This window comes from Pinus tabuliformis, chromosome 2_2, assembly GCF_031772625.1.
Source record: "Pinus tabuliformis cultivar Carrire ecotype Pingquan chromosome 2_2, CPIR1, whole genome shotgun sequence".
Classification (NCBI taxonomy): domain Eukaryota; kingdom Viridiplantae; phylum Streptophyta; class Pinopsida; order Pinales; family Pinaceae; genus Pinus; species Pinus tabuliformis.
The window spans coordinates 1166907556-1166916729 of NC_142300.1; the positions used below are offsets into that span (position 1 = coordinate 1166907556).

At 38.1% G+C, this 9174-nt stretch overlaps 1 protein-coding gene across 1 annotated transcript; it reads right to left on the reverse strand.

The window, feature by feature from the left end:
• Positions 1 to 6346: 6346 nt before the first annotated feature.
• LOC149197590 (uncharacterized) lies at positions 6347 to 8678 on the reverse strand. The gene has a single exon (XM_089403937.1). It carries the CDS (start codon positions 8488 to 8490, stop codon positions 6583 to 6585), a length of 1908 nt encoding a protein of 635 aa, XP_089260063.1. The 5' UTR covers positions 8491 to 8678; the 3' UTR covers positions 6347 to 6582.
• Between the last annotated feature and the right edge of the window lie 496 nt (positions 8679 to 9174).

Below are 9174 nucleotides of genomic sequence, written 5' to 3' on the forward strand. Positions count from 1 at the left end.
TACATAGGCTTCAATAGAATAAGCAACTGTATATGGCTATTCCTAGTTTGCGATGATTAATCTCATGATTCTCAGCTAAAATATATGAGTTTTCCTTGTGAATGCTTCTGGATACTGCTGCTGCCACCTGGTAGCCCTCTCTCTGAATGTTCATGATGCTTCCATTTACAGATCCTAACTTCATGACCTTCATGTAGCATTTTATGTATCCCCTAGCCTTGGAGACCATGTTTTTTGTGTGACAAAGTGGATCTGCATGATCATCCATGGGTGTCATACCATAACAAAACTCATCCTCCTCCTCCTGATTGTCCCCTCTAGTATTAGATGCCTTGGAGAAAATGGACTTGAGATATGCTCTTGAAGCTTTCAACTTGTGGGCTAGAGTTGTTTGTTTTGAATGAGTAGAATCCATCAGCTTCTTAGCTTTCTTGAGCGTTGCCAAACGACGCTTAGATTTAGGCTCGTTATTACATTTACATTCTTCCATTGATGTGGATGCAACAGCTTCATTGTTGTACTTCTCCCTTATTCCTGTGATGGCCTCATACATTTTTGGGTTCAACTCCTTGCTAACTTCACATGAATCATAAGGAGTAACATCACATGACTCATAAGGAGTGAAAAAGACAGAATCTTCAGCCAAATTTCCTCGTTTCTGTTCACTATTCATGCTGGAGATATTCTTTGAATCTTTGGCTGGAATCCCTAATAATCTATACTGAGAGGATTTGACTTCAGAGGATAGCAAATTCTCCACCATTTGAATACGGGGAGGAAGATGCAGGGGAAGCAACTAGCCTTTATAAAAGAGGACTCAAGCTCGTTTCAGGCCTGGGCATTAATACCAGACATATGGAACTCGAATTCTCTGGACTCTGCTCTTTTCATATTTAGTTTTCTCCTGGTAACTGCTTCCCAAAATATGGTTGATCCCACCTCCATGTCAATATAGTCATCATCACTACATTCATCACAATCAAACCCTGCTTTATCCCTTACTCCAACTGGTCCTCGATCACTGACACGGTTCTTAGGACTTTAGGACTTCCATTCTCTTTCTCACATGTACTTTCTCTACATTTATTGCTGCTAGCCGCCATGTTGTTTACTAGTATAGTACACAGCTCAATCGAGTATCCCTTAAAAAGGTCATTTCAAGCTTCAAAATATAAAAGCTCATGCACTTCAGCCAAATGGGTTTGCTGTAAAAATGCATAATTTTGCAGATTAGAGTCTCAGAAGGACAACAGACCCTGTTCAAGATGACTCATCAAAGTCACAGATGGGTAACAGACCCTGTTCAAGACAACCATAGAACACCATTACGTGACTGAGTATACTGAAGTGGGAGGTATATATGGCTATTTCTAGTATGTGCTTCTATTACAATTTGCCTAAATAATTTAGCTTTTCATGGGTGCATTTTTTGGCACACACTTGAGAAATTGAAACAATCGCTGATTGCGGTAAGTCGCTTTCTTTTCAGGAATTTGAAGAGAGCGAAAACCCTGAACATTACCTTCAGGAGCTTGTTTCGCTTGCCAAGGAGGGTGTGGAAAGAGGAAAGGTTAGTAATTATTATCATATTTGGATGATGCCTCATGGTGATGTTATATTTATCCCATTTCTTGGTGAAAAATTGATATTTGTATGGTTAAAAGGGATGTCGTTGTCTTCCCTTCAAAAAATACATTTTTAGCCATGTTATACCAAAATAGCGTTCCAACCTACTCAAAATTTGTTCCAAGATATAGACTCTAAAGTTCAAAATACATTTGTCAAGCCTAAGCGCCCCTTTAACTTTATCTGGAATGCATCTATATAGCTATGAGTACACTCATAATATATTAGTATTGTTATTTTTCTATTTTTTAGGACTCCTTAAAGTTTTAGTGTCTTAGGTTGCGGTTTCTTGGTCTTGGTTGTAGAGAGAATTATAGGTTTTGCTCCCGTTTTTATTAGAACCTGGTTTTATCAGGGTTTCTGAGATGAGGCAGAACATATTTTGTTTTTCGTTCTTGTATTTAGTTCTTTTCAATAATAGTTTCCTATTCAGACACATCATCTCTATTCCTATTCGGTATCGTGCATGAGGTTCGGAATTTAAGTTGTATGCTATAGTGATGAACGTGTAACCATCCTCTCTTATCATTGGTCTTGATGGTGAGGTGATTTCTTCTCTATTATATTCAGAGAGAAATACTACTTCTATAGATAGAAGGAAATACTATTTCTATAGATAAAAAGAAGGACTTACTATTTATATAGATAGAAGGAAACACTATTTCTATAAATAGAAGGAAGGACTTACTATTTATATCAAAGAGTTATGTTATATATACACAGGTAGAGTGATTATGACTTATGAGAGTATATTTTTATGTTGCAAGGCAGAGCTTTTGTAATTGAAGATAATACAAAGCAACATAATAACTGTAATAATCTTTCTGTCTGTTCTAGCTTGTACAACCTCGAAAAGCAAGGGTTGAATTCTGGACATAGGGGAAGCTCTCATCCCATGTGCGTGGATGCTTTGAGTTGTACATGCTCAGAATGTGTACGATCATCCTGTTGATGACCTCTGTCTGGTCATCAGTTTAGGGATGGAAAGTTGTGGACTTAGTGAGCTTGGTGTCCAACATCGACTAGAGACTGGACGAAAATGTACCGACGAACCTGTTGTCCCGATCTGAGATGATAGACTGTGGGATACCAAAGTGTACCCACACTCATTCAAAGAAGAGTTTAGCAGTGGCTTCTGATGTGATATTCTTCTTGCAGGTTGCCATAATGGCCATCTTCGAGAATCTGTTGATGACCACAAAAAAAGAGTCGTTGCCATGCTTAAGAGAAGGAAGGCCCGACATGTAATCCATGGAGATGGATTCCCAAGGTTGACTATGGGTAGGCAGTAGAGTATAGAGGCCTTGCTTCTTGATGGTCGGTTTAGCAATGGCGTAGGCAGTGCAGGATCTGATGTACTTCCCGACATCCTGTCGAAGATTCAGCCAATAGAAATACTTCTGCAGCACTGCCACCATTGTCTCGACCTCGAAATGCCTAGCAGCCTGGCTGTAGTGCGCTTCCCAAATCATCTCGGTACGCTCGCTTGAAGGAACATAAAGGTGTCCCAGGTGGCATAACAGAACATCCTGGAGGTGAAAATATGGAACTTGTTGACCCTCAAAGATCGTATGGTATGTATGGACGAATTTTGGGTTGCTTTTATAGAGAAGTGGCCAATCAAAAGTCTCGTGCCCACAAGAGTTGAGCACGGTGGTTAACACCATGATCGGTGGTCGGCTGAGGTAGTCTGCAACATTATTTGTGCTACCCTTCTCGTACTTGATACTCAAATGGAATTGTTGCAGGTATGTGGACCACTTCTGATGGCGATCATTCTACAACTTCCCTTGCGTCTGTATGAACTGCAGGGGTCGGTGGTCTGTGTGGATGACCGTTTCCTTCTCCAAAATGTAATGCTTCCATTGTCGGAAGGCCTGCACAATGGAATACATCTCTTTTTCATAAGTGGGATACTTTCGGACCGTGTCTGAAAGTGTCTCATTATGATATGCCACTAAATGCCCCCTGTAAGGATAATCCCTATTTTTGGCAGTTTTTCGGGTCCTGAACTTCCGGAGCTGTTTTGAGAGACCAAGGGGAGATATAGAATAGGAGGATGGACCATATTCATCAAGGAGCACTTAGAATTCTTCTTGATTCAGTGACGTGTGTTTTAGAGGTAAGCACAGAGCATGATGATGTTTATAGATGATGTGAGTTGGGGAAGTTTATACTTATTTGTGAGACGGTGACATGTATTTCAGAGGTTAGCACAAACCATGATGATGTTTGTAGAGGATGTGTGTTGGGGGAGTTTGAAAAAGAAGTTTTTCCAAGGAGTGACAGTAGATCGCGATGGATACTTGCCTTAGTGCATTCAGATATATGTGGGTTGATGTTGATGAAATATCTCCAAGGGTATGATTATTTTTCTACTTTTATCGATGATTACAAATTCCTTTTGTTCTCATCATGAGTTTCATGGACCACCTTGTCACCACTAGGAATCTTTTCTTGTAGCAACTTTGTGAAAACTTTTTAAACATTCCATGTTTGCTTTTATGTTTTCTTTTAAGCCTTCCATTTTTTCTTATAAGCCATCAATCTTAGCTACCAATTCATTTTTGGTTGCTTGTTGTGATATGAAAAATTGTTGCACTTGGTCCCATAATTTTGATATATCATGTTGCATTTCTTATTTTTCATGTATCATAGTAGATATTTTTGAGGGCTTGATGGGTGTATAACTTTTTTTGGGAGGCATTTTAGGATCAATTAATGATATCTATCCTTCACTATGCCCTTTCAATCACTTCAAACTAATTTTTCAAACAAAAGTTATGCAAATTTAAAAATACACACCTTTTAAGAACTTGATTTTGAGTTTATTGATAAGGCCAACCTTGAAACTATTGTATCTTTGTGATTTTGGATTCCCAAGGTCCGAAATTGTGTCATATGGTAGCCCTCTATGTCTTCTTTACAATCCCACTAGGTAGACCAATATTAGATTTTTGAAGATGAAGTTTCTCCAAATCTCCCATGATGGCTTGATTATGGAGTGGTTCAGACGAAAAAACTTGTATAGTATCCCATGTTTCATTGTTTTAATCTCAGCCATCAATTTGATACAAGATAAACTATAGTCCATGATCTTAAATGTTTAGGATATTCAAATCTGACGCATGAAATGAAATTTAAGATGATTTTACTTAGAACACTTGTTTGAGACCGAATTCTGGAGCATGCAGAGACCCTAACTTACTTGGACAATATCTCAAACAATATAGAAAGCCAAGTTCTAAAATTGTAACCACATGTTAATTCAGATTTGTCCTTCAAGTTTATCAATTTCACAGTGTTAATCTTCACATAAAAAAGTTATAGCGAAAATACCATGATGACCCTTTTAAAGGGGCAAAACCCTAGGATCCAAAGCTATAATACCAAATTTTATTATCAAAATAAAAAACAACACAATAACATAAGAAAATATGGAACAAATAATATATAATAAGCCACTTCAAGAGGTTCATTGAGTGAAGAGTCTGCTCATCATTAGACAAAGAAGCTTGCCATACAAAATGAGCTACTCTTGTAGTAGATAAACTATCTTTTCCAATATAAATATGATAAAAGTGCTATTGAAATTTTAGAGATGACTATAACTGTACCATGCTTCAACATTCATGCATAGTGAAACAATATACTTAAAATTTTCATCTAATTATAAATTGATTCAAAACATTAAAAATTTGACTAAATAATATTAATAAAATTAATAATCTAAAATTATTTACCAGTGTGAGCATCACCCAATGCAATGAGTGCTAAATGAGCTATTCAAAAATTATGAAAAATTAATCAGTTATAGCTACCTCTCATAGAAATGGTCATAGATGAATGACTTTCTTAATGCAGTTGAATCCCAAAAAATGATATCTACAAAAATTATTACTAAATAAAATACTTTCCAATTATATATCTATACATTTTAAATACATATATAATATCAAGCTTTAAAAAAAAAAAAAAAAAATATTAAATCAACTTAAAAGCGACTTCACCAAAATCATTGTGTCGCCTTATCTCGTTTGTTGTAAATTCCAACTGCTCATCTCTTTGGGAACGCAGGTTACTTGGTTTCTTTTCGTGGATTGTGTTTTTCCAATGTCAGTTTGGGTTAAGTTTTAGTGTATGAATGGAAAAATTATTTGTAGGTTAATAAAATATTATTTTCAAAACTATGCCAGTAAATATTTTTGAAAATAATTTAATCTACACAAAAATGACTTCCATTTTCAAACTATTGACTTCCATCTTCAAACTATTACTGATTATTGTATATCACACTATAATGACGTCATACATTGTCAAATTGTTCTTTAGTTTTAAGTGACTTTATATAAAAGAAATCAACGACATATACGTTACTTGTGTAATCTATATTAAAAAGGGCCCTCCCCTGACATCTCATTTGCAAAATTTGCATCCCATTGCCTATTGCCTTAAAATCAATTGCTTTAGACTTGTACCCTCATGCATTTCATTATATTTTATACGTTACTTGTGTAATCTATATTAAAAAGGGCCCTCCCCTGACATCTCATTTGCAAAATTTGCATCCCATTGCCTATTGCCTTAAAATCAATTGCTTTAGACTTGTACCCTCATGCATTTCATTATATTTTCTGGAGTGGGATAGCTGATTTGAAACACCTTTTTATTTTTGTAAATTTTTTTATTTATTTAAGAAATATGATCGGAATAAATTAGTACACCAGACCTTACCTGTTAAGTTTCATCAACCTTACAATTTTTAATTTATCTTAAATTTTTCATCCCAAGGAATTGCTTATCTTAAATTTTTCATAAACATGTCACATCTGCTTTACAGAAAACTTGCAAGATGATCAATTGGGTTGAACCCTATCAACCAGCCAAAATTGCATAGTAGGCCCCTGAAAATTGCCATGTATTAGCAACAACTATTATAAGAATAGCAGTGTCACTTCAAACCGAATTTGAATGGCAGGGAGGAAGGGGCCACCCGCAGAGGCAGTCATTGTGATCGAATGCAGAAGCTGGGAATGAGTTGAACGGTTTGCCCTTTGGAATCATTCCACACAGATGGTTGTAGCTCACATTCAACTCCCTCAGATTCGTCAGTTGGGTCGTCTCCTCTGGGATCGTTCCATTCAGTTCATTATGAGACAGGTCCAGAGCTTCCAAGTTCTTTAAACTTCCAATGGACGATGGAATACTCCCACCCAATTGATTGCTTGCCAGATTCACATATTTTAATGCCACCATGCTCTGGAACAGATTGCCTGTGTCCCCTGTGATGTTGTTGTTGGAGAGATCCAGAGATGTATAAAGAGAAGGAACAGCAGGCTCCCAGTCATTCAATCTCATTGAAATACCACAACCAGCCAACCGCAGATCCACTACAAAACTGGAGCTTGTAATCCAGGCGGGGATGACCTCAAGGGTGACATTATTGTAAGACAAGTCAAGGGTTTCCAGCCCAATTTTATCAAGATCTGGCAATGGGGCTGATAAGCTATTGCTGGAGAGATTAAGGAAGAGCAGGCTATATATAGCCGGGGATTGAGGAAGGGTACCCGTAAGCTCGTTGTTTGAGAGATCCAAGTATTCCAGATACTCCATATCAGCAAAAGACTCTGGGACGCTACCAGTGAGCTTATTGTTTGAAATGAAAACAGAGTCAAGAAGTGAAGTCCCTCCAAAGGAATTGGGTATTTGGCCTGTGAAATTGTTGAACGATAAATGAAGCGAGCGGAGGACTGGCAGAGTACCTAACCAGGCGGGAATGGTACCGCTTAGCTTGTTTTTGGATAGAACCAGGGTGTGAAGATTTGAGGAATTTGGGAAAAGGGGGACGTTGCCTGTGAGCATGTTTTGGGATAGATCCAGGTAGTATAGGGATGTTAAATTGAAGAAGGATTCTGGGATAGGGCCTGTCAGTAAATTCCTGTCCAAACAGAGTTGATCCAAAATTTTCCCCAGCAAGCCGAGCGATTCAGGAATGCTTCCTCTCAAACGATTATTGCTGGCCAACAACTCAGCAAGGTTAGATAGATTTCCAAACGAAGAAGGGATGTTACCTGTAAGAAAATTGTTTGATATATCAAGACTGCTTAAGCTTGCCAGAGCTCCCATGGATTCCGGAATAGGACCAGAGAAGAGGTTGTTATTCAGCGTCAAGACGGATAACCGACTCAGATTTCCGATGCTGGAAGGAATTGAGGCGTAGAGTCGATTTGAATCCAAGTATAAAGCAGTTAAACTCTGCAGATTTCCAATGGATTGTGGAATAGGACCGCTCAGCCGGTTCCCCGATAGGGACAGAGACTGCAACTGGGTGAGATAGGCGATGGCAGAAGGTATGGTACCGGTAAGATTGTTATTATCCAGAGAAAAATGGGTTAAGGCGGAGAGGCGAGAAATGGAAGATGGGATTGTTCCACCCATATTTTTCCAGCTGTAAACAATAAACTTGTTGAGATAAGAGAGATTACCGATGGACTCTGATAGAGTTCCACTCATGTATTCACTGCTGTTGCCTTGATCTGCGTTGAGAATGAGATTTACCACTCGACCGTTGTGGGTGTCACACAGAAGACCGTTCCATCGACAGCAATCGTTGCCCTTCCATGTTTGAAGAGCTCCAGTGGGATCCTGAACGATGCCCGCTTTGAAATCTAGTAAGGCAGCCCGGTCTTCTTCAGCACAATCTGCATTTTGGGCTCGGCATGATGAATTTACTGCCATACTAAGCAGTAATAGAAAGAGCTGCAGTCCGCCTGGCATTGCTGGACTGCGTTTCTCCATTGAGGGAGGCGCTGAGAAGTTAAGAGAGCAAAGCAAAGCAGAATAGAGTCTATCCTCACACTTCATACCCTTTATTTTCTGCTGATCGAATAAACTACACAACAACACGCTATTGCAGTGTGTTTTTGAGTCTAGTGTGAGTGAACTCCACGTTTACACGCAATATGAGGGAACTACCATTCCTCACTCAATTTCGAAACTGCAAATTGCCAAATGGTTTCAGACGTTGGCATGTAAATCGCGTTCCATTGGACTGTTAAGTAGCGTAAGGTCATCATTGAGTTCCGTGAATGGATAAATCTTGTTGTTGACGGTGACAGTGCTCTATGGAAAATGACACTTTCAATCTCTTTTTTTGTATACAATCATGTTCCTCCCGTTCATGGTTTTGCTAAGTTTTGTTGTGATGTTTTTATCATGTAACTAATATAAGTTTAAGGAGTTGTCTTTAGTGTGTTTTTTTGGATTTTCTGATGCTGCTGCTGGAATCTAATGGAAAAAATTGAAGTGAATTCTTGATTTGTGTTATTTAAATTAGTTTCTTCACTGTATATATGGATTCAGCACCCTGAAAAACCTCTAGAGAACTTTGATTCCATTCGATTTTAGAAAAATTAATAATTCAAACGTCATCGAAGCCTCTTCTAATTATCAACTTGTACGAACACTGAACAATTTTGACTAACATTTTCAAATTAGCTAGAAAATGGCACACTTGGGGCATTTTTGACTAACATTTTCAAATTAGCT